Genomic DNA, 24,874 nt, shown 5'->3' with positions numbered 1-24,874 from the left:
CCCAGGACAGGTACAGCACGGGGTTAGATACAGAGTAAAGCTCCCTCTACACTGTCCCCATCAAACACTCCCAGGACAGGTACAGCATGGGGTTAGATACAGAGTAAAGCTCCCTCTACACTGTCCCAATCAAACACCCCCAGGACAGGTACAGCATGGGGTTAGATACAGAGTAAAGTTCCCTCTCCACAGTCCCCATCAAACACTCCCAGGACAGGTGCAGCCCGGGGTTAGATACAGAGTAAAGCTCCCTCTACACTGTCCCCATCAAACACTCCCAGGAAAGGTACAGCATGGGGGTAGATACAGAGTAAAGCTCCCTCTACACTGTCCCCATCAAACACTCCCAGGACAGGTACAGCACGGCGGTAGATACAGAGTAAAGCTCCCTCTACACTGTCCCCATCAAATCCTCCCAGGACAGGTACAGCACGGGGTTTGATACAGAGTAAAGCTCCCTCTACACTGTCCCCATTAAACACTCCCGGGACAGGTACTGCCCGGGGTTAGATACAGAGTAAACCTCCCTCTACACTGTCACCATCAAACGCTCCCAGGACAGGTACAGCACGGGGTTAGATACAGAGTAAAGCTCCCTCTACACTGTCCCCATCAAACACTCCCAGGACAGGTACAGCATGGGGTTAGATACAGAGTAAAGCTCCCTCTACACTGTCCCAATCAAACACCCCCAGGACAGGTACAGCATGGGGTTAGATACAGAGTAAAGTTCCCTCTCCACAGTCCCCATCAAACACTCCCAGGACAGGTGCAGCCCGGGGTTAGATACAGAGTAAAGCTCCCTCTACACTGTCCCCATCAAACACTCCCAGGACAGGTACAGCATGGGGGTAGATACAGAGTAAAGCTCCCTCTACACTGTCCCCATTAAACACTCCCGGGACAGGTACTGCCCGGGTTTAGATCCAGAATAAACCTCCTTCTACACTGTCACCATCAAACGCTCCCAGGACAGGTACAGCACAGGGTTAGATAGAGAGTAAAGCTCCCTCTACACTGTCCCCATCAAACTCACACAGGACAGGTACAACATGGGGTTAGATACAGAGTAATGTTCCCTGTACACAGCCCCCATCAAGCACACCCAGGACAGGTGCAGCACGGGGTTAGATACAGAGTAAAGCTCCCTCTACACTGTCCCCATCAAACACTCCCAGGACAGGTACAGCACGGGGTTAGATACAGAGTAAAGCTCCCTCTACACTGTCCCCATCAAACACTCCCAGGACAGGTACAGCATGGGGTTAGATACAGAGTAAAGCTCCCTCTACACTGTCCCAATCAAACACTCCCAGGACAGGTAAAGCACAGGGTTAGATACAGAGTAAAGCTCCCTCTACACTGTCCCCATCAAACACTCCCACGACAGGTTCAGCACAGGGTTAGATACAGAGTAAAGCTCCCTCTACACTTTCCCCATCAAACACTCCCACGACAGGTTCAGCACGGGGTTAGATACAGAGTAAAGCTCCCTCTACACTGTCCCCATCAAACACTCCCGGGACAGGTACAGCACGGTGTTAGGTACAGAGTAAAACTCCCTCTATACTGTCCCCATCAAACACTCCCAGGACAGGAACAGCATGGGGTTAGATACAGAGTAAAGCTCCCTCTACACTGTCCCCATCAAACTCTCCCAGGACAGGTACAGCACGGGGTTAGATACAGAGTAAAGCTCCCTCTTCACTGTCCCCATCAAACACTCCCAGGACAGGTACAGCATGGGGTTAGATACAGAGTAAAGCTCCCTCTACACTGTCCCCATCAAACTCTCCCAGGACAGGTATAACATGGGGTTAGATACAGATTAAAGCTCCCTCTACACTGTCCCCATCAAACACTCCCAGGACAGGTACAGCACGGGGTTAGATACAGAGTAAAGCTCCCTCTACACTGTCTCCATCAAACACTCCCAGGACAGGTACAGCATCGGGGTAGATACAGAGTAAAGCTCCCTCTACACTGTCTCCATCAAACACTCCCAGGACAGGTACAGCACGGGATTAGATACAGAGTAAAGCTCCCTCTGCACTGTCCCCATCAAATCCTCCCAGGACAGGTTCAGCACGGGGTTAGATACAGAGTAAAGCTCCCTCTACACTGCCCCCATCAAACATTCCCAGGACAGGTACAGCACAGGGTTAGATACAGAGTAAAGCTCCCTCTACACTGTCCCCATCAAACACTCCCAGGACAGGTACAGCACTGGGTTAGATACAGAGTAAAGCTCCCTCTACACTGTCTCCATCAAACACTCCCAGGACAGGTACAGCACGGGGTTAGATACAGAGTAAAGCTCCCTCTACACTGTCCCCATCAAACACTCCCAGGACAGGTACAGCACAGGGTTAGATACTGAGTAAAGCTCCCTCTACACTGTCCCCATCAAACACTCCCAGGACAGGTACAGCACGGCGGTAGATACAGAGTAAAGCTCCCTCTACACTGTCCCCATCAAATCCTCCCAGGACAGGTACAGCACGGGGTTTGATACAGAGTAAAGCTCCCTTTACACTGTCCCCATTAAACACTCCCGGGACAGGTACTGCCCGGGGTTAGATACAGAGTAAACCTCCCTCTACACTGTCACCATCAAACGCTCCCAGGACAGGTACAGCACGGGGTTAGATACAGAGTAAAGCTCCCTCTACACTGTCCCCATCAAACACTCCCAGGACAGGTACAGCATGGGGTTAGATACAGAGTAAAGCTCCCTCTACACTGTCCCAATCAAACACCCCCAGGACAGGTACAGCATGGGGTTAGATACAGAGTAAAGTTCCCTCTCCACAGTCCCCATCAAACACTCCCAGGACAGGTGCAGCCCGGGGTTAGATACAGAGTAAAGCTCCCTCTACACTGTCCCCATCAAACACTCCCAGGACAGGTACAGCATGGGGGTAGATACAGAGTAAAGCTCCCTCTACACTGTCCCCATCAAACACTCCCAGGACAGGTACAGCACGGCGGTAGATACAGAGTAAAGCTCCCTCTACACTGTCCCCATCAAATCCTCCCAGGACAGGTACAGCACGGGGTTAGATACAGAGTAAAGCTCCCTCTACACTGTCCCCATCAAACACTCCCAGGACAGGTACAGCATGGGGTTAGATACAGAGTAAAGCTCCCTCTACACTGTCCCAATCAAACACCCCCAGGACAGGTACAGCATGGGGTTAGATACAGAGTAAAGTTCCCTCTCCACAGTCCCCATCAAACACTCCCAGGACAGGTGCAGCCCGGGGTTAGATACAGAGTAAAGCTCCCTCTACACTGTCCCCATCAAACACTCCCAGGACAGGTACAGCATGGGGGTAGATACAGAGTAAAGCTCCCTCTACACTGTCCCCATTAAACACTCCCGGGACAGGTACTGCCCGGGTTTAGATCCAGAATAAACCTCCTTCTACACGGTCACCATCAAACGCTCCCAGGACAGGTACAGCACAGGGTTAGATAGAGAGTAAAGCTCCCTCTACACTGTCCCCATCAAACTCACACAGGACAGGTACAACATGGGGTTAGATACAGAGTAATGTTCCCTGTACACAGCCCCCATCAAGCACACCCAGGACAGGTGCAGCACGGGGTTAGATACAGAGTAAAGCTCCCTCTACCCTGTCCCCATCAAACACTCCCAGGACAGGTACAGCACGGGGTTAGATACAGAGTCAAGCACCCTCTACACTGTCCCCATCAAACACTCCCAGTACAGGTACAGCATGTGGTTAGATACAGAGTAAAGCTCCCTCTACACTGTCCCCATCAAATCCTCCCAGGACAGGTACAGCACGGGGTTTGATACAGAGTAAAGCTCCCTCTACACTGTCCCCATTAAACACTCCCGGGACAGGTACTGCCCGGGGTTAGATACAGAGTAAACCTCCCTCTACACTGTCACCATCAAACGCTCCCAGGACAGGTACAGCACGGGGTTAGATACAGAGTAAAGCTCCCTCTACACTGTCCCCATCAAACACTCCCAGGACAGGTACAGCATGGGGTTAGATACAGAGTAAAGCTCCCTCTACACTGTCCCCATCAAACTCTCCCAGGACAGGTACAACATGGGGTTAGATACAGAGTAAAGCTCCCTCTACACTGTCCCCATTAAACACTCCCGGGACAGGTACTGCCCGGGGTTAGATACAGAGTAAACCTCCCTCTACACTGTCACCATCAAACGGTCCCAGGACAGGTACAGCACGGGGTTAGATACAGAGTAAAGCTCCCTCTACACTGTCCCCATCAAACACTCCCAGGACAGTTACAGCATGGGGTTAGATACAGAGTAAAGCTCCCTCTACACTGTCCCCATCAAACACTCCCAGGACAGGTACAACATGGGGTTAGATACAGAGTAAAGCTCCCTCTACACTGTCCCAATCAAACACCCCCAGGACAGGTACAGCATGGGGTTAGATACAGAGTAAAGTTCCCTGTACACAGCCCCCATCAAGCACACCCAGGACAGGTGCAGCACGGGGTTAGATACAGAGTAAAGCTCCCTCTACACTGTCCCCATCAAACACTCCCAGGACAGGTACAGCACGGGGTTAGATACAGAGTAAAGCTCCCTCTACACTGTCCCCATCAAACACTCCCAGGACAGGTACAGCATGGGGTTAGATACAGAGTAAAGCTCCCTCTACACTGTCCCAATCAAACACTCCCAGGACAGGTAAAGCACAGGGTTAGATACAGAGTAAAGCTCCCTCTACACTGTCCCCATCAAACACTCCCACGACAGGTTCAGCACAGGGTTAGATACAGAGTAAAGCTCCCTCTACACTTTCCCCATCAAACACTCCCACGACAGGTTCAGCACGGGGTTAGATACAGAGTAAAGCTCCCTCTACACTGTCCCCATCAAACACTCCCAGGACAGGTACAGCACGGGGTTAGATACAGAGTAAAGCTCCCTCTACACTGTCTCCATCAAACACTCCCAGGACAGGTACAGCATCGGGGTAGATACAGAGTAAAGCTCCCTCTACACTGTCTCCATCAAACACTCCCAGGACAGGTACAGCACGGGATTAGATACAGAGTAAAGCTCCCTCTGCACTGTCCCCATCAAATCCTCCCAGGACAGGTTCAGCACGGGGTTAGATACAGAGTAAAGCTCCCTCTACACTGCCCCCATCAAACATTCCCAGGACAGGTACAGCACAGGGTTAGATACAGAGTAAAGCTCCCTCTACACTGTCCCCATCAAACACTCCCAGGACAGGTACAGCACTGGGTTAGATACAGAGTAAAGCTCCCTCTACACTGTCTCCATCAAACACTCCCAGGACAGGTACAGCACGGGGTTAGATACAGAGTAAAGCTCCCTCTACACTGTCCCCATCAAACACTCCCAGGACAGGTACAGCACAGGGTTAGATACTGAGTAAAGCTCCCTCTACACTGTCCCCATCAAACACTCCCAGGACAGGTACAGCACGGCGGTAGATACAGAGTAAAGCTCCCTCTACACTGTCCCCATCAAATCCTCCCAGGACAGGTACAGCACGGGGTTTGATACAGAGTAAAGCTCCCTTTACACTGTCCCCATTAAACACTCCCGGGACAGGTACTGCCCGGGGTTAGATACAGAGTAAACCTCCCTCTACACTGTCACCATCAAACGCTCCCAGGACAGGTACAGCACGGGGTTAGATACAGAGTAAAGCTCCCTCTACACTGTCCCCATCAAACACTCGCAGGACAGGTACAGCATGGGGTTAGATACAGAGTAAAGCTCCCTCTACACTGTCCCAATCAAACACCCCCAGGACAGGTACAGCATGGGGTTAGATACAGAGTAAAGTTCCCTCTCCACAGTCCCCATCAAACACTCCCAGGACAGGTGCAGCCCGGGGTTAGATACAGAGTAAAGCTCCCTCTACACTGTCCCCATCAAACACTCCCAGGACAGGTACAGCATGGGGGTAGATACAGAGTAAAGCTCCCTCTACACTGTCCCCATCAAACACTCCCAGGACAGGTACAGCACGGCGGTAGATACAGAGTAAAGCTCCCTCTACACTGTTCCCATCAAATCCTCCCAGGACAGGTACAGCACGGGGTTAGATACAGAGTAAAGCTCCCTCTACACTGTCCCCATCAAACACTCCCAGGACAGGTACAGCATGGGGTTAGATACAGAGTAAAGCTCCCTCTACACTGTCCCAATCAAACACCCCCAGGACAGGTACAGCATGGGGTTAGATACAGAGTAAAGTTCCCTCTCCACAGTCCCCATCAAACACTCCCAGGACAGGTGCAGCCCGGGGTTAGATACAGAGTAAAGCTCCCTCTACACTGTCCCCATCAAACACTCCCAGGACAGGTACAGCATGGGGGTAGATACAGAGTAAAGCTCCCTCTACACTGTCCCCATTAAACACTCCCGGGACAGGTACTGCCCGGGTTTAGATCCAGAATAAACCTCCTTCTACACGGTCACCATCAAACGCTCCCAGGACAGGTACAGCACAGGGTTAGATAGAGAGTAAAGCTCCCTCTACACTGTCCCCATCAAACTCACACAGGACAGGTACAACATGGGGTTAGATACAGAGTAATGTTCCCTGTACACAGCCCCCATCAAGCACACCCAGGACAGGTGCAGCACGGGGTTAGATACAGAGTAAAGCTCCCTCTACCCTGTCCCCATCAAACACTCCCAGGACAGGTACAGCACGGGGTTAGATACAGAGTCAAGCACCCTCTACACTGTCCCCATCAAACACTCCCAGTACAGGTACAGCATGTGGTTAGATACAGAGTAAAGCTCCCTCTACACTGTCCCCATCAAATCCTCCCAGGACAGGTACAGCACGGGGTTTGATACAGAGTAAAGCTCCCTCTACACTGTCCCCATTAAACACTCCCGGGACAGGTACTGCCCGGGGTTAGATACAGAGTAAACCTCCCTCTACACTGTCACCATCAAACGCTCCCAGGACAGGTACAGCACGGGGTTAGATACAGAGTAAAGCTCCCTCTACACTGTCCCCATCAAACACTCCCAGGACAGGTACAGCATGGGGTTAGATACAGAGTAAAGCTCCCTCTACACTGTCCCCATCAAACTCTCCCAGGACAGGTACAACATGGGGTTAGATACAGAGTAAAGCTCCCTCTACACTGTCCCCATTAAACACTCCCGGGACAGGTACTGCCCGGGGTTAGATACAGAGTAAACCTCCCTCTACACTGTCACCATCAAACGGTCCCAGGACAGGTACAGCACGGGGTTAGATACAGAGTAAAGCTCCCTCTACACTGTCCCCATCAAACACTCCCAGGACAGGTACAGCATGGGGTTAGATACAGAGTAAAGCTCCCTCTACACTGTCCCCATCAAACACTCCCAGGACAGGTACAACATGGGGTTAGATACAGAGTAAAGCTCCCTCTACACTGTCCCAATCAAACACCGCCAGGACAGGTACAGCATGGGGTTAGATACAGAGTAAAGTTCCCTGTACACAGCCCCCATCAAGCACACCCAGGACAGGTGCAGCACGGGGTTAGATACAGAGTAAAGCTCCCTCTACACTGTCCCCATCAAACACTCCCAGGACAGGTACAGCACGGGGTTAGATACAGAGTAAAGCTCCCTCTACACTGTCCCCATCAAACACTCCCAGGACAGGTACAGCATGGGGTTAGATACAGAGTAAAGCTCCCTCTACACTGTCCCAATCAAACACTCCCAGGACAGGTAAAGCACAGGGTTAGATACAGAGTAAAGCTCCCTCTACACTGTCCCCATCAAACACTCCCACGACAGGTTCAGCACAGGGTTAGATACAGAGTAAAGCTCCCTCTACACTTTCCCCATCAAACACTCCCACGACAGGTTCAGCACGGGGTTAGATACAGAGTAAAGCTCCCTCTACACTGTCCCCATCAAACACTCCCGGGACAGGTACAGCACGGTGTTAGGTACAGAGTAAAACTCCCTCTATACTGTCCCCATCAAACACTCCCAGGACAGGAACAGCACGGGGTTAGATACAGAGTAAAGCTCCCTCTACACTGTCCCCATCAAACTCTCCCAGGACAGGTACAGCACGGGGTTAGATACAGAGTAAAGCTCCCTCTTCACTGTCCCCATCAAACACTCCCAGGACAGGTACAGCATGGGGTTAGATACAGAGTAAAGCTCCCTCTACACTGTCCCCATCAAACTCTCCCAGGACAGGTATAACATGGGGTTAGATACAGAGTAAAGCTCCCTCTACACTGTCCCCATCAAACACTCCCAGGACAGGTACAGCACGGGGTTAGATACAGAGTAAAGCTCCCTCTACACTGTCTCCATCAAACACTCCCAGGACAGGTACAGCATCGGGGTAGATACAGAGTAAAGCTCCCTCTACACTGTCTCCATCAAACACTCCCAGGACAGGTACAGCACGGGATTAGATACAGAGTAAAGCTCCCTCTGCACTGTCCCCATCAAATCCTCCCAGGACAGGTTCAGCACGGGGTTAGATACAGAGTAAAGCTCCCTCTACACTGCCCCCATCAAACATTCCCAGGACAGGTACAGCACAGGGTTAGATACAGAGTAAAGCTCCCTCTACACTGTCCCCATCAAACACTCCCAGGACAGGTACAGCACTGGGTTAGATACAGAGTAAAGCTCCCTCTACACTGTCTCCATCAAACACTCCCAGGACAGGTACAGCACGGGGTTAGATACAGAGTAAAGCTCCCTCTACACTGTCCCCATCAAACACTCCCAGGACAGGTACAGCACAGGGTTAGATACTGAGTAAAGCTCCCTCTACACTGTCCCCATCAAACACTCCCAGGACAGGTACAGCACGGCGGTAGATACAGAGTAAAGCTCCCTCTACACTGTCCCCATCAAATCCTCCCAGGACAGGTACAGCACGGGGTTTGATACAGAGTAAAGCTCCCTTTACACTGTCCCCATTAAACACTCCCGGGACAGGTACTGCCCGGGGTTAGATACAGAGTAAACCTCCCTCTACACTGTCACCATCAAACGCTCCCAGGACAGGTACAGCACGGGGTTAGATACAGAGTAAAGCTCCCTCTACACTGTCCCCATCAAACACTCCCAGGACAGGTACAGCATGGGGTTAGATACAGAGTAAAGCTCCCTCTACACTGTCCCAATCAAACACCCCCAGGACAGGTACAGCATGGGGTTAGATACAGAGTAAAGTTCCCTCTCCACAGTCCCCATCAAACACTCCCAGGACAGGTGCAGCCCGGGGTTAGATACAGAGTAAAGCTCCCTCTACACTGTTCCCATCAAACACTCCCAGGACAGGTACAGCATGGGGGTAGATACAGAGTAAAGCTCCCTCTACACTGTCCCCATCAAACACTCCCAGGACAGGTACAGCACGGCGGTAGATACAGAGTAAAGCTCCCTCTACACTGTCCCCATCAAATCCTCCCAGGACAGGTACAGCACGGGGTTTGATACAGAGTAAAGCTCCCTCTACACTGTCCCCATTAAACACTCCCGGGACAGGTACTGCCCGGGGTTAGATACAGAGTAAACCTCCCTCTACACTGTCACCATCAAACGCTCCCAGGACAGGTACAGCACGGGGTTAGATACAGAGTAAAGCTCCCTCTACACTGTCCCCATCAAACACTCCCAGGACAGGTACAGCATGGGGTTAGATACAGAGTAAAGCTCCCTCTACACTGTCCCAATCAAACACCCCCAGGACAGGTACAGCATGGGGTTAGATACAGAGTAAAGTTCCCTCTCCACAGTCCCCATCAAACACTCCCAGGACAGGTGCAGCCCGGGGTTAGATACAGAGTAAAGCTCCCTCTACACTGTCCCCATCAAACACTCCCAGGACAGGTACAGCACGGCGGTAGATACAGAGTAAAGCTCCCTCTACACTGTCCCCATCAAATCCTCCCAGGACAGGTACAGCACGGGGTTAGATACAGAGTAAAGCTCCCTCTACACTGTCCCCATCAAACACTCCCAGGACAGGTACAGCATGGGGTTAGATACAGAGTAAAGCTCCCTCTACACTGTCCCAATCAAACACCCCCAGGACAGGTACAGCATGGGGTTAGATACAGAGTAAAGTTCCCTCTCCACAGTCCCCATCAAACACTCCCAGGACAGGTGCAGCCCGGGGTTAGATACAGAGTAAAGCTCCCTCTACACTGTCCCCATCAAACACTCCCAGGACAGGTACAGCATGGGGGTAGATACAGAGTAAAGCTCCCTCTACACTGTCCCCATTAAACACTCCCGGGACAGGTACTGCCCGGGTTTAGATCCAGAATAAACCTCCTTCTACACGGTCACCATCAAACGCTCCCAGGACAGGTACAGCACAGGGTTAGATAGAGAGTAAAGCTCCCTCTACACTGTCCCCATCAAACTCACACAGGACAGGTACAACATGGGGTTAGATACAGAGTAATGTTCCCTGTACACAGCCCCCATCAAGCACACCCAGGACAGGTGCAGCACGGGGTTAGATACAGAGTAAAGCTCCCTCTACCCTGTCCCCATCAAACACTCCCAGGACAGGTACAGCACGGGGTTAGATACAGAGTCAAGCACCCTCTACACTGTCCCCATCAAACACTCCCAGTACAGGTACAGCATGTGGTTAGATACAGAGTAAAGCTCCCTCTACACTGTCCCCATCAAATCCTCCCAGGACAGGTACAGCACGGGGTTTGATACAGAGTAAAGCTCCCTCTACACTGTCCCCATTAAACACTCCCGGGACAGGTACTGCCCGGGGTTAGATACAGAGTAAACCTCCCTCTACACTGTCACCATCAAACGCTCCCAGGACAGGTACAGCACGGGGTTAGATACAGAGTAAAGCTCCCTCTACACTGTCCCCATCAAACACTCCCAGGACAGGTACAGCATGGGGTTAGATACAGAGTAAAGCTCCCTCTACACTGTCCCCATCAAACTCTCCCAGGACAGGTACAACATGGGGTTAGATACAGAGTAAAGCTCCCTCTACACTGTCCCCATTAAACACTCCCGGGACAGGTACTGCCCGGGGTTAGATACAGAGTAAACCTCCCTCTACACTGTCACCATCAAACGGTCCCAGGACAGGTACAGCACGGGGTTAGATACAGAGTAAAGCTCCCTCTACACTGTCCCCATCAAACACTCCCAGGACAGGTACAGCATGGGGTTAGATACAGAGTAAAGCTCCCTCTACACTGTCCCCATCAAACACTCCCAGGACAGGTACAACATGGGGTTAGATACAGAGTAAAGCTCCCTCTACACTGTCCCAATCAAACACCCCCAGGACAGGTACAGCATGGGGTTAGATACAGAGTAAAGTTCCCTGTACACAGCCCCCATCAAGCACACCCAGGACAGGTGCAGCACGGGGTTAGATACAGAGTAAAGCTCCCTCTACACTGTCCCCATCAAACACTCCCAGGACAGGTACAGCACGGGGTTAGATACAGAGTAAAGCTCCCTCTACACTGTCCCCATCAAACACTCCCAGGACAGGTACAGCATGGGGTTAGATACAGAGTAAAGCTCCCTCTACACTGTCCCAATCAAACACTCCCAGGACAGGTAAAGCACAGGGTTAGATACAGAGTAAAGCTCCCTCTACACTGTCCCCATCAAACACTCCCACGACAGGTTCAGCACAGGGTTAGATACAGAGTAAAGCTCCCTCTACACTTTCCCCATCAAACACTCCCACGACAGGTTCAGCACGGGGTTAGATACAGAGTAAAGCTCCCTCTACACTGTCCCCATCAAACACTCCCGGGACAGGTACAGCACGGTGTTAGGTACAGAGTAAAACTCCCTCTATACTGTCCCCATCAAACACTCCCAGGACAGGAACAGCACGGGGTTAGATACAGAGTAAAGCTCCCTCTACACTGTCCCCATCAAACTCTCCCAGGACAGGTACAGCACGGGGTTAGATACAGAGTAAAGCTCCCTCTTCACTGTCCCCATCAAACACTCCCAGGACAGGTACAGCATGGGGTTAGATACAGAGTAAAGCTCCCTCTACACTGTCCCCATCAAACTCTCCCAGGACAGGTATAACATGGGGTTAGATACAGAGTAAAGCTCCCTCTACACTGTCCCCATCAAACACTCCCAGGACAGGTACAGCACGGGGTTAGATACAGAGTAAAGCTCCCTCTACACTGTCTCCATCAAACACTCCCAGGACAGGTACAGCATCGGGGTAGATACAGAGTAAAGCTCCCTCTACACGGTCTCCATCAAACACTCCCAGGACAGGTACAGCACGGGATTAGATACAGAGTAAAGCTCCCTCTGCACTGTCCCCATCAAATCCTCCCAGGACAGGTTCAGCACGGGGTTAGATACAGAGTAAAGCTCCCTCTACACTGCCCCCATCAAACATTCCCAGGACAGGTACAGCACAGGGTTAGATACAGAGTAAAGCTCCCTCTACACTGTCCCCATCAAACACTCCCAGGACAGGTACAGCACTGGGTTAGATACAGAGTAAAGCTCCCTCTACACTGTCTCCATCAAACACTCCCAGGACAGGTACAGCACGGGGTTAGATACAGAGTAAAGCTCCCTCTACACTGTCCCCATCAAACACTCCCAGGACAGGTACAGCACAGGGTTAGATACTGAGTAAAGCTCCCTCTACACTGTCCCCATCAAACACTCCCAGGACAGGTACAGCACGGCGGTAGATACAGAGTAAAGCTCCCTCTACACTGTCCCCATCAAATCCTCCCAGGACAGGTACAGCACGGGGTTTGATATAGAGTAAAGCTCCCTTTACACTGTCCCCATTAAACACTCCCGGGACAGGTACTGCCCGGGGTTAGATACAGAGTAAACCTCCCTCTACACTGTCACCATCAAACGCTCCCAGGACAGGTACAGCACGGGGTTAGATACAGAGTAAAGCTCCCTCTACACTGTCCCCATCAAACACTCCCAGGACAGGTACAGCATGGGGTTAGATACAGAGTAAAGCTCCCTCTACACTGTCCCAATCAAACACCCCCAGGACAGGTACAGCATGGGGTTAGATACAGAGTAAAGTTCCCTCTCCACAGTCCCCATCAAACACTCCCAGGACAGGTGCAGCCCGGGGTTAGATACAGAGTAAAGCTCCCTCTACACTGTCCCCATCAAACACTCCCAGGACAGGTACAGCATGGGGGTAGATACAGAGTAAAGCTCCCTCTACACTGTCCCCATCAAACACTCCCAGGACAGGTACAGCACGGCGGTAGATACAGAGTAAAGCTCCCTCTACACTGTCCCCATCAAATCCTCCCAGGACAGGTACAGCACGGGGTTTGATACAGAGTAAAGCTCCCTCTACACTGTCCCCATTAAACACTCCCGGGACAGGTACTGCCCGGGGTTAGATACAGAGTAAACCTCCCTCTACACTGTCACCATCAAACGCTCCCAGGACAGGTACAGCACGGGGTTAGATACAGAGTAAAGCTCCCTCTGCACTGTCCCCATCAAACACTCCCAGGACAGGTACAGCATGGGGTTAGATACAGAGTAAAGCTCCCTCTACACTGTCCCAATCAAACACCCCCAGGACAGGTACAGCATGGGGTTAGATACAGAGTAAAGTTCCCTCTCCACAGTCCCCATCAAACACTCCCAGGACAGGTGCAGCCCGGGGTTAGATACAGAGTAAAGCTCCCTCTACACTGTCCCCATCAAACACTCCCAGGACAGGTACAGCATGGGGGTAGATACAGAGTAAAGCTCCCTCTACACTGTCCCCATTAAACACTCCCGGGACAGGTACTGCCCGGGTTTAGATCCAGAATAAACCTCCTTCTACACGGTCACCATCAAACGCTCCCAGGACAGGTACAGCACAGGGTTAGATAGAGAGTAAAGCTCCCTCTACACTGTCCCCATCAAACTCACACAGGACAGGTACAACATGGGGTTAGATACAGAGTAATGTTCCCTGTACACAGCCCCCATCAAGCACACCCAGGACAGGTGCAGCACGGGGTTAGATACAGAGTAAAGCTCCCTCTACCCTGTCCCCATCAAACACTCCCGGGACAGGTACAGCACGGGGTTAGATACAGAGTCAAGCACCCTCTACACTGTCCCCATCAAACACTCCCAGTACAGGTACAGCATGTGGTTAGATACAGAGTAAAGCTCCCTCTACACTGTCCCCATCAAATCCTCCCAGGACAGGTACAGCACGGGGTTTGATACAGAGTAAAGCTCCCTCTACACTGTCCCCATTAAACACTCCCGGGACAGGTACTGCCCGGGGTTAGATACAGAGTAAACCTCCCTCTACACTGTCACCATCAAACGCTCCCAGGACAGGTACAGCACGGGGTTAGATACAGAGTAAAGCTCCCTCTACACTGTCCCCATCAAACACTCCCAGGACAGGTACAGCATGGGGTTAGATACAGAGTAAAGCTCCCTCTACACTGTCCCCATCAAACTCTCCCAGGACAGGTACAACATGGGGTTAGATACAGAGTAAAGCTCCCTCTACACTGTCCCCATTAAACACTCCCGGGACAGGTACTGCCCGGGGTTAGATACAGAGTAAACCTCCCTCTACACTGTCACCATCAAACGGTCCCAGGACAGGTACAGCACGGGGTTAGATACAGAGTAAAGCTCCCTCTACACTGTCCCCATCAAACACTCCCAGGACAGGTACAGCATGGGGTTAGATACAGAGTAAAGCTCCCTCTACACTGTCCCCATCAAACTCTCCCAGGACAGGTACAACATGGGGTTAGATACAGAGTAAAGCTCCCTCTACACTGTCCCAATCAAACACCCCCAGGACAGGTACAGCATGGGGTTAGATACAGAGTAAAGTTCCCTCTCCACAGTCCCCATCAAACACTCCCAGGACAGGTGCAGCCCGGGGTTGGATACAGAGTAAAGCTCCCTCTACACTGTCCCCATCAAACACTCCCAGGACAGGTACAGCATGGGGGTAGATACAGAGTAAAGCTCCCTCTACACTGTCCCCATTAAACACTCCCGGGACATGTACTGCCCGGGTTTAGATCCAGAATAAACCTCCCTCTACACTGTCACCATCAAACACTCCCAGGACAGGTACAGCATGGGGGTAGATACAGAGTAAAGCTCCCTCTACACTGTCCCAATCAAACACCCCCAGGACAGGTACAGCATGGGGTTAGATACAGAGTAATGTTCCCTGTACACAGCCCCCATCAAGCACACCCAGGACAGGTGCAGCACGGGGTTAGATACAAAGTAAAGCTCCCTCTACACTGTCCCCATCAAACACTCCCAGGACAGGTGCAGCACGGGGTTAGATACAGAGTCAAGCACCCTCTACACTGTCCCCATCAAACACTCCCAGTACAGGTACAGCATGGGGTTAGATACAGAGTAAAGCTCCCTCTACACTGTCCCCATCAAACACTCCCAGGACAGGTACAGCACGGGGTTAGATACAGAGTAAAGCTCCCTCTACACTGTCCCCATCAAACACTCCCAGGACAGGTACAGCACGGAGTTAGATACAGAGTAAAGCTCCCTCTACACTGTCCCCATCAAACACTCCCAGTACAGGTACAGCATGGGGTTAGATACAGAGTAAAGCTCCCTCTACACTGTCCCCATCAAACACTCCCAGGACAGGTACAGCACGGGGTTAGATACAGAGTAAAGCTCCCTCTACACTGTCCCCATCAAACACTCCCAGGACAGGTACAGCATCGGGTTAGATACAGAGTAAAGCTCCCTCTACACTGTCCCCATCTCACACTCCCAGGACAGGTACAGCACGGGGTTAGATACAGAGTAAAGCTCCCTCTGCACTGTCCCCATCAAACACTCTCAGGACAGGTACAACATCGGGTTAGATACAGAGTAGAGCTCGCTCTACACTGTCCCCATCAAACACTCCCAGGACAGGTACAGCACGGGGTTAGATACAGAGTAAAGCTCCCTCTACACTGTCCCCATCAAACACTCCAGGACAGGCATAGCACGGAGTTAGATACAGAGTAAAGCTCCCTCTACACTGTCCCCATCAAACACTCCCAGTACAGGTACAGCACGGGGTTAGATACAGAGTAAAGCTCCCTCTACACTGTCCCCATCAAACACTCCCAGGACAGGTACAGCACGGGGTTAGATACAGAATAAAGCTCCCTCTACACTGTCCCCATCGAACACTCCCAGGACAGGTACAGCACGGGGTTAGATACAGAATAAAGCTCCCTCTACACTGTCCCCATCAAACACTCCCAGGACAGGTACAGCACGGGGTTAGATACAGAGTAAAGCTCCATCTACACAGTCCCCATCAAACACTCCAGGACAGGTATGAATGCGAAGGTGGGAGGTGAACTTTTTCGCCCATTTGTTTTGCTTATTATTTTTTTAACTTGTCCTTGTTGCTTTAAGATTCTCTTGTATTAATTCTGACCTTGCTCAACCTCTTCTCGAGTTTGCTGGTTTGTCATGGTTGGGTAGGGGGTTGAACCCAGAGAGAATGTCTCCCACAGCAGGATCCCGTAACTCCAGATGTCACCCTCGGTGGTGAACCGCCCTGTGAAGTAATCAGCTCGGTAAATGAACAGATGGAATGATTTAAAAGAGAATCGATCATCATCAGAATGGCATCCGCTTTGTAAAAATATATTTCCAATTAAGGGACAATTTAGCGCGGCCAATCCACCTACTCTGCACATCTTTTGGGTTGTGGGGGCGAAACCCACACAGACACGGGCAGAATGTGCAAACTCCACACAGATAGTGACCCGGGGCCGGGATCGAACCTGGGACCTCGGCGGCGTGAGGCAGCAGTGCTAACCACTGCACCACCCATCCAGATGGTGTAGTACTGAGTCACGCACACAAGGTCCCAGGCCCTTAGAGGCTCTAGGGAGAGAAAGGGGGAAAGAAAAATCTGCCGGGGCTCCTGACCAATCCTGAGCCTTCGCTGAGCAACATGCTCAATCTCAAATCACTTTCCATTCATGCGATGTGGGCAATGCCGGCATTTGTTGCTCATCCCCAAATGGCCCTTTGAGAACGGTGAGGAGTCAACTACATTACTGTGGGTCGAGAGTCACCTTTGGGCCAGACCAGGTAAGGAGGGCAGATTTCTAGCCCTCGTAAACCAAGTGGGTTTTTGTAACAATCAAGGGCAGTTTTATGGTTCGCCCACAATTCCAGATTCTTTTGAATTCCACTAGCTGTCATAGCGGAATCTGAACTTGAGTATAATAATAATAATCTTTATTGTCACAAGTAGGCTTACATTAACACTGCAATGAAGTTTCTGTGAAAACCCCCTAGTCGCCACATTCCGGCTCCTGTTCGGGTACACAGAGGGAGAATTCAGAATGTCCAATTCACCTAACAGCACGTCTTTCGGGACTTGTGGGAAGAAACCGGAGGAAACCCACACAGACACGGGGAGAACGTGCAGACTCCGCACAGACAGTGACCCAAGCCGGGAATCGAACCCGGGGCCCTGGCGCTGTGAAGCAACAGTGCTAACCACCGTGCTACCGTGCCGCCCAGAATATCCCGTTCATCAACCTGGGCCTCTTGGATTACTGGTCCAGTGACTGATTCGCTTGTGAATACTTGCTCCAGTGGCAGGTTGACACACAAACGCTCACACTTATTAGTCCTCGTTTTGCTGGACATGTGGAACCCATGACGTACCGTAATTGAGTGCCTCGGGTGCTGTCCACTTGATAGGAATTTGCCTCATTCCTCCAGTGGAGGAGTACACTCCATCCTCTTCTTCACGAGACATCCCAAAATCGCTGATCTTCAGAACATGCCTCTCTGAAACCAGGCAGTTCCTGGCTGCCAGATCCCTGTAACACAATCCAAATCAACTTTCTTTTCAATTTGCACACCGCAGGATCACAAAAACAGAACGACAATGAACAACCGCATCCGTTTACCGAATGCTGGTCTGAGGGGTAAATATTGGCCAGGACGGCAAGGAGATCTTCCTTGTTCTTCTTCGGAATAATGACGTGGAACCTTCTACCCCAGGTGAGCTGGCAGATGAGGCCTAGGTTTAACGGCTCATCCAAAAGACAGCACCTCTGATAGTGTAGCACTCCCTCAGAACTGCACTGTAGTGTCACCCAGGACTCTGCTGGAGCGAGAGGAAGGGAAGTCTATGGAATTGCACTGTTTGAGGTGACATACCTTCTCCAGTGCCTCTATATCCTTTTCATAACATGGAGAGCAGACCTGTGAACAATACCCCGTTACTCCCTCACCACAGTTGGCCCTCACTGTCCTGGGATAAGGAGAATGGGTTGAGAATCCCCCGGGATTTCCACTCATGGCTTGAGAGCCAGAGGCTGCAGGCAGGCGAGAGGAGAGTTGTTGTCGGCTGCAAGGTTTGCGGTAACCCGACAACTCCAGGCAACACTCGAGTGGCAAAGCTCTTAGGTGGGTAACAGTAATCGTGGGGAATTACAGGGGGGGGGGGTCGAGCTGAATTTGCTCTCTACCCGCCGGCGTCTCCCAGGAGGGGGAGAGGGGTAATTTGACAAAGAGAGAAACAGGGTGACAGATAGCGACAAGAAAACTAACAATCAGCCCACTCGGTGTTGCAACGCGACTGTATGATCGGACTGGTTCCCGGAGATGGGCCTGTGCTAACCTGTGGATACAATGCTTGCTTTCCAAATAGGCCATTCCAGCAGCAGCATTCTCCGCCATCTTGATCAGGTCTTTGGTGCTAAGATTGTTTGCCTCGTTGCGTAAAAATGTCAAGAAATCCCCTCCTGATTTGAGAAAAATATCAAGTGATAAAGGCTTTTCTCTTGACGTTTGAATGATTTGTTAGTATAATCAGTCTTGCAAAACATCGGCAAAATCTAACCGTCCCGATGAAGGCAATTGACCTGAAACGTTAAACCTCGTTCTCTCTTCACAGATGCTGCCTGAACTGCTGATTATTTCCGGCTTTTATTTCAGTTTTCCAGCATTTACGATGCTTCACATTTATCATGAGCAGGAGAAAGGCCATTCGGCCCCTTGAGGCTGCTGCGCTATTTGAGGAGATCATTGACTGTTGCCCCATCTCCACATTCCTGTCCGCCCCCGATATCCCTTGACTTCCTTGTCAGTCAAGAACCCATCTAATATATTCTTGAATATATTCAATGACCCAGTCTCCCCCCCGCTCGCTCCCTGGGAAAGACCAACAGCCCTCAGAGAAAAATAAACACCACCCACCTCCATCTTAAATGGGAGACCATTTATTTTTAAACTGTGTCATAAAAGCAAATTGCCGCAGATGTTGGAATCTGACACAAAACAGAAAATACTGGACAATCTCAGCATCTGTGGAGAGAGAAGGGAGCTGATGTTTCGAGTCTGGGTAACTTTGAGAAATTGTCGTCCAGACTCGAAACGTCAGCTCTGCTCTCTCACCACAGATGTTGTCAAACCTGCTGAGATAGTCCGGAATTTTCTGTTTATGTTTTAAACTGTATCCCCTGGTTCTAATAATAATAATCTTTATTAGTGTCACAAGTAGGCTTACATTAACAGTGCAATGGAGTTACTGTGAAAACCCCCTCGTCGCCACATTCCGGCGCCTGTTCGGGTACACCGAGGGAGAATTCAGAATGTCCAATTCACCTAACAACACGTCTTTTCGGGACTTGTGGGAGGAAACCGGAGCCCCCGGAGGAAACCCACCCAGACACGGGGAGAACGTGCAGACTCCGCACAGACAGTGACCCAAGCCGGGAATCGAACCTGGGACCCTGGCTTTCCCACAGGAGGAAACATCCTCCCAGCATCCACCCTGTCAAATCCCCTCAGGATCTGATATGTTTTAATAAGATCACCTCTCAGTCTTCTGAACTCGAACGGATCCAGTTCCAACCTGTCCAACCTTTCCTCCAGCGTGAGCCACTTCATCCCAGGGAATCAGTACTTAATGATTCGACAATGTTTTATCAGTTATTTGTTGTACAGCAGTGAGTGTTGATGTCTAATAGTTATGCCACTGGGAGATTGCCCTTCGGATAGTACCATGAGACCCCTCTTGAACAGGTAAACACGGTATCAATTGTAATATCTCACCCAAATGACAATGTAGCGCTCCCTCGGCAATCACTCGGTTGTCAGCCTAAATCACTGGCTCAAATCCTGCCGCGAGGTTCAACCCCGCATCTTCCTGATTTAGAGTGAAGGGTGCGACTGACTGAGCAAAACCTGGCAGCCTTCAGGAGATTACATCGAGTCCACAGCACAGAAAGACTCCATTCAATCCAACAGGCCTACACCTGTGATTTTATTCCACGATTCGGAGAGGCCGCAGAGGCGACTTCGCTACATTAGCTCCAGGGATGAAGGGATTTAACGACAAGATTAGGCTGGAGAAGCTGGGATTTATACTCCCCAGAGAAAAGGAAAGCGAGGGGAGGTTTGATGAGAGCTGTACAAGATGATGACAGGCTGGGTCAGGTAGAGGGAAACAGCCCCGCCATTGGCTGATGGTGGACGGACTAGGGGACACAGAGTTAAGGTTTTGGACAAGCGATACAGGAGGATGTGAGGAAGGATTTGTTACGCAGCGAGTGGTAACGACCCGGACCCGCTGCCCATGAGAGTGGTGGAAATGGAGCCTAGCATGATTTCAAAAGGAAACAAGATGGCCACTTGAGGGAAATAAACTTGCAGGACCATCGGGATAGATCCGGGAAAGAGACCAGCTGGCATGCTCTACAGGGGGCTAGCATGGACGTGATGGATCGAATGGTATCTTTGTGTGTGTCGTAAGGATTCTACAACTCATGCGCAGAGTTGATGAGACAGGTTGTGGACGATCTCTGGAAGGAATGGGTTTGAAGGGTTAAATGTCTCCTGTCATGTTAGAGTACATTTAAGAAATGGATGTTTAAGCAATGTACCTTTAAGAAATGGAGCTGATCATATTACTGAAGTGATGTCAGAGGGTGGGGGGAGCTGAGCTCACTTCTGCTTTTGGTTTCAGTTTGAGGAGGCAGCTGGGAGTGTCTGTGTGTTTTGCTGAGAGCTGCAGGAAGGAAACACACAGCTGGTCTGTTGATGTCTGCAAATCCAAAGACTATAAATATATTGAATGTAACCTGACGTGTTCTTATTTTTGAAGGTTGAAGTCTTTTGGATGTTTAAAGGAACAGTTTGAAGGATTATTTAGGGTTGTAGTCTTTTGGGGTTCTCTTTGAAGTAATGGGTGTTAAGATATTCCACGTTTGCTTTTAAAAGGTTAACTTGAGTTCATAGAATAAACATTGTTTTGTTTTAAAAACTATTTGTCCATTTCGGCTGTATCACACCTGGAGAGTACGCCGTGTGCTCCCCACACCACAATCTATTGAAAGTTGTGGGTCGGTTGAACTCCATGAAACACTTTGGGGTTCTGTAAACCCGGACCCATGACACTCCCTTTGCGCTCCTTTTGGAGATAGCCAGTGTCTAACCTCACCTTGCACCAACTCCATGACGATGTAAATTGGCTGTTTCTGAGTGCAGACACCAATCAGCCTGACTATGTTGGGATGGTCATATTGTTTCAAGATTCTGGAAGAAAAATGGAAAGATTGTCAAGATATCATCAATTTTCTTGAACAGCTTTTAATAAGTGACCTGCCACAGACAGGATTGTTCGTTTTATATCTTCACGTGCACATTTTTCCCTTTGGGGAATAACGGGGAAGTTTGGAAGGATGAATCAATCTGACGAACTGTGGAATGTATGCTCACTCTGTAGCCAACAAAAGCTGGAGTTGGACTTGAACCTGCTGCTTCCAGCTCAGAGGCAGGGATGCTGCACCACAAACCTCCCCAGGGACTGAATTTGTGTGTGCAAACGAACATGCCCAGCCATCCCATGTCGGTGTTTACCCTCTACGTGAGCAACGATCGGAGCTCCGTGTGCCTGCTCTCTTCCCTGTATTCCTCACTTCCCCCTTCCTTCAATCATCTACTGGACGTATTCTTCAATATTGCCAAGGTTTCAATCACTAATTTACACTCCTGTTTAAAGAGGTTTCTCATGTTCCCTGTCCCAAATGTCTGGCCTTGTGTACAGGACGCGATTCGCCGCTAACAAGGGGGAAACTGCTTTTAATCGCTCCCTCACCACTCACTCCCCATCCACAAGCCGGCATGGCAGCCCGCAGACCTCGTCCCCGCTTTGGTGATGCTGACCTGACCAGGCTTCTCGATGCCGTGGATAAGAGGCGGGGCAAACTGTGCCTCCGAGGAGGTCAGAGAAGCAGCAGCAGGTTCAGCAATGCCGCCTGGGAGGCAGTGGGTGCGGGCAGGATGATCAGGAGCACCACCATCCAGTGTCGGAAGAAGGCGAACGACCTCCAACAAGCTGCAAGGTTAAGTTGCCACCTCTCTCCTGGCATCACTTGCCCACCCCTCAAATTCCCTAACCTCCCCCTCCCCAATCCATCGGCTAACACCTCACACCCTCCCTACATCCGACGTCAAGATTGTTTCTCAGAACCCCCGGCACCCACCAGCACAACCCTACATCTCTGGGTATGGTACCACCTGACTTATTAAGCATGTGGCTCACAATCTTCTCTTTTAGTTTCCCCGGTAGGAGAAGGTAGCCCAGGATAAGAAGAAAAGGTCGAAAGCGAGGGGAGGAGTCCCAGAGGTACGAGTCCTCACCCCTATGAGGAACGTGCCCTGGAGATCGCGGAGTTACTCGAGGAGATCGCGGAGTTACCCGAGGAGAGAGTGGAGTTACCCGAGGAGATCGCGGAGTTGCCCTGGAGATCGCGGAGTTACCCGAGGAGATCGCGGAGTTACCCGAGGAGAGAGTGGAGTTACCCGAGGAGAGAGTGGAGTTACCCGAGGAGAGAGTGGAGTTACCCGAGGAGATCGCGGAGTTACCCGAGGAGATCGCGGAGTTACCCGAGGAGAGAGTGGAGTTACCCGAGGAGATCGCGGAGTTACCCGAGGAGAGAGTGGAGTTACCCGAGGAGATCGCGGAGTTACCAGAGGAGAGAGTGGAGTTACCCGAGGAGATCGCGGAGTTACCCGAGGAGAGAGTGGAGTTACCCGAGGAGATCGCGGAGTTACCAGAGGAGAGAGTGGAGTTACCCGAGGAGATCGCGGAGTTCCCCGAGGAGATCGCGGAGTTACCTGAGGAGATCGTGGAGTTACCCGAGGAGAGAGTGGAGTTACCCGAGGAGATCGCGGAGTTACTCGAGGAGATCGCGGAGTTACCCGAGGAGAGAGTGGAGTTACCCGAGGAGATAGCGGAGTTACCCGAGGAGATCTCGGAGTTACCCGAGGAGATAGCGGAGTTACCCGAGGAGATCTCGGAGTTACCCGAGGAGAGAGTGGAGTTACCCGAGGAGATCGCGGAGTTACCTGAGGAGATCGCGGAGTTACCCGAGGAGAGAGTGGAGTTACCCGAGGAGATCTCGGAGTTACCCGAGGAGAGAGTGGAGTTACCCGAGGAGATCGCGGAGTTACCCGAGGAGATCGCGGAGTTACCCGAGGAGATCGCGGAGTTACCCGAGGAGAGAGTGGAGTTACCCGAGGAGATCGCGGAGTTACCCGAGGAGATCGCGGAGTTACCCGAGGAGATCGCGGAGTTACCAGAGGAGAGAGTGGAGTTACCCGAGGAGATCGCGGAGTTACCCGAGGAGATCGCGGAGTTACCCGAGGAGAGAGTGGAGTTACCCGAGGAGATCGCGGAGTTACCCGAGGAGATCGCGGAGTTACCCGAGGAGAGAGTGGAGTTACCCGAGGAGATCGCGGAGTTACCCGAGGAGATCGCGGAGTTACCCGAGGAGATCGCGGAGTTACCCGAGGAGATCGCGGAGTTACCCGAGGAGAGAGTGGAGTTACCCGAGGAGATCGCGGAGTTACCCGAGGAGAGAGTGGAGTTACCCGAGGAGATCGCGGAGTTACCCGAGGAGATCGCGGAGTTACCCGAGGAGAGAGTGGAGTTACCCGAGGAGATCGCGGAGTTACCCGAGGAGATCGCGGAGTTACCCGAGGAGATCGCGGAGTTACCCGACAGCAAGGTCGGCCTGTGCTAGAGAGGTGAGGATCCACTGCCCCTTTACCCAGATCACCTATCTCAACTGAGTTGTTGATGTACCACAAAATTAACCTTTCACTGACCAAGTGGCACAGTGGTTAGCACTGCTGCCTCACAGCACCAGAGACCCAGTTCAATTCCGGCCTTGGGTCACTGTCTGTGCGGAGTCTGCACGTCCTCCCCGTGTGTGCGTGGGTTTCCTCCGGGTGCTCCGGTTTCCTCCCACAGTCCACCATAGGTGGATTGGGCCACGCTAGACTACTGTCCAAAGATGTGGGGTTATGGGATAAGGAGGCTAGGGCGGGGGCGTGGGCCTAGGTAGGATGCTCTTTCAGTGGAGACTCGATAGGCCGAATGGCCTCCACCCCCCCCCCAACCACCATGGGGAACACCTTGGAGGAGAGAGCTGAGACGACGATTGCCAAGGGATCACAGTTATCACCCACACCTTCTATCAGTGCAGAGGCACACGCCTCAGTGGACAGGCATCGGGAGCACTATCTGGTGAGCACCACAGTTACTGATGCACATCAGGAGGAGGCAGGAACGTCCAAGGGAGCCAACAGTCAGAGGTTTACTGGGTCCTAGGACACAGCTGGGTCCCCGCCAGATGTTGAGCCTCTGGACAAAGTTCTCCCAGAGTTGATTCAGATGATAGGCCAGAGGTGTGAGGTTCGGGAGGTGTGTGAGTAGCAATCCAGCGACTGCTGATTGGAGGAGTCACAAAGCCTTCAGGTGCAGGATATGGTGCCGGCAATGCGCGGCACCGAGGACAACACTGC

At 51.5% G+C, this 24,874-nt stretch overlaps 1 protein-coding gene across 1 annotated transcript in view; it reads right to left on the bottom strand.

The window, feature by feature from the left end:
* fes (FES proto-oncogene, tyrosine kinase) overlaps positions 1-24,874 on the bottom strand; it is a 146,935-nt gene that overhangs the window by 31,603 nt on the left and 90,458 nt on the right. Inside the window, exons 15-18 of the mRNA XM_072492703.1 lie at positions 21,504-21,598; positions 18,681-18,804; positions 17,717-17,874; positions 16,467-16,589 (exon numbers count right to left, since the gene is read on the bottom strand). Of these exons, the coding sequence (XP_072348804.1) occupies positions 16,467-16,589; positions 17,717-17,874; positions 18,681-18,804; positions 21,504-21,598 (500 nt within the window). The remainder of the gene's footprint in view (positions 1-16,466; positions 16,590-17,716; positions 17,875-18,680; positions 18,805-21,503; positions 21,599-24,874) is intronic.

Source organism: Scyliorhinus torazame, chromosome 30 (assembly GCF_047496885.1).
Source record: "Scyliorhinus torazame isolate Kashiwa2021f chromosome 30, sScyTor2.1, whole genome shotgun sequence".
Taxonomy (NCBI): domain Eukaryota; kingdom Metazoa; phylum Chordata; class Chondrichthyes; order Carcharhiniformes; family Scyliorhinidae; genus Scyliorhinus; species Scyliorhinus torazame.
Note: the sequence above shows the minus strand (reverse complement) of the source record. Positions and strands in the feature narration are given on the sequence as shown.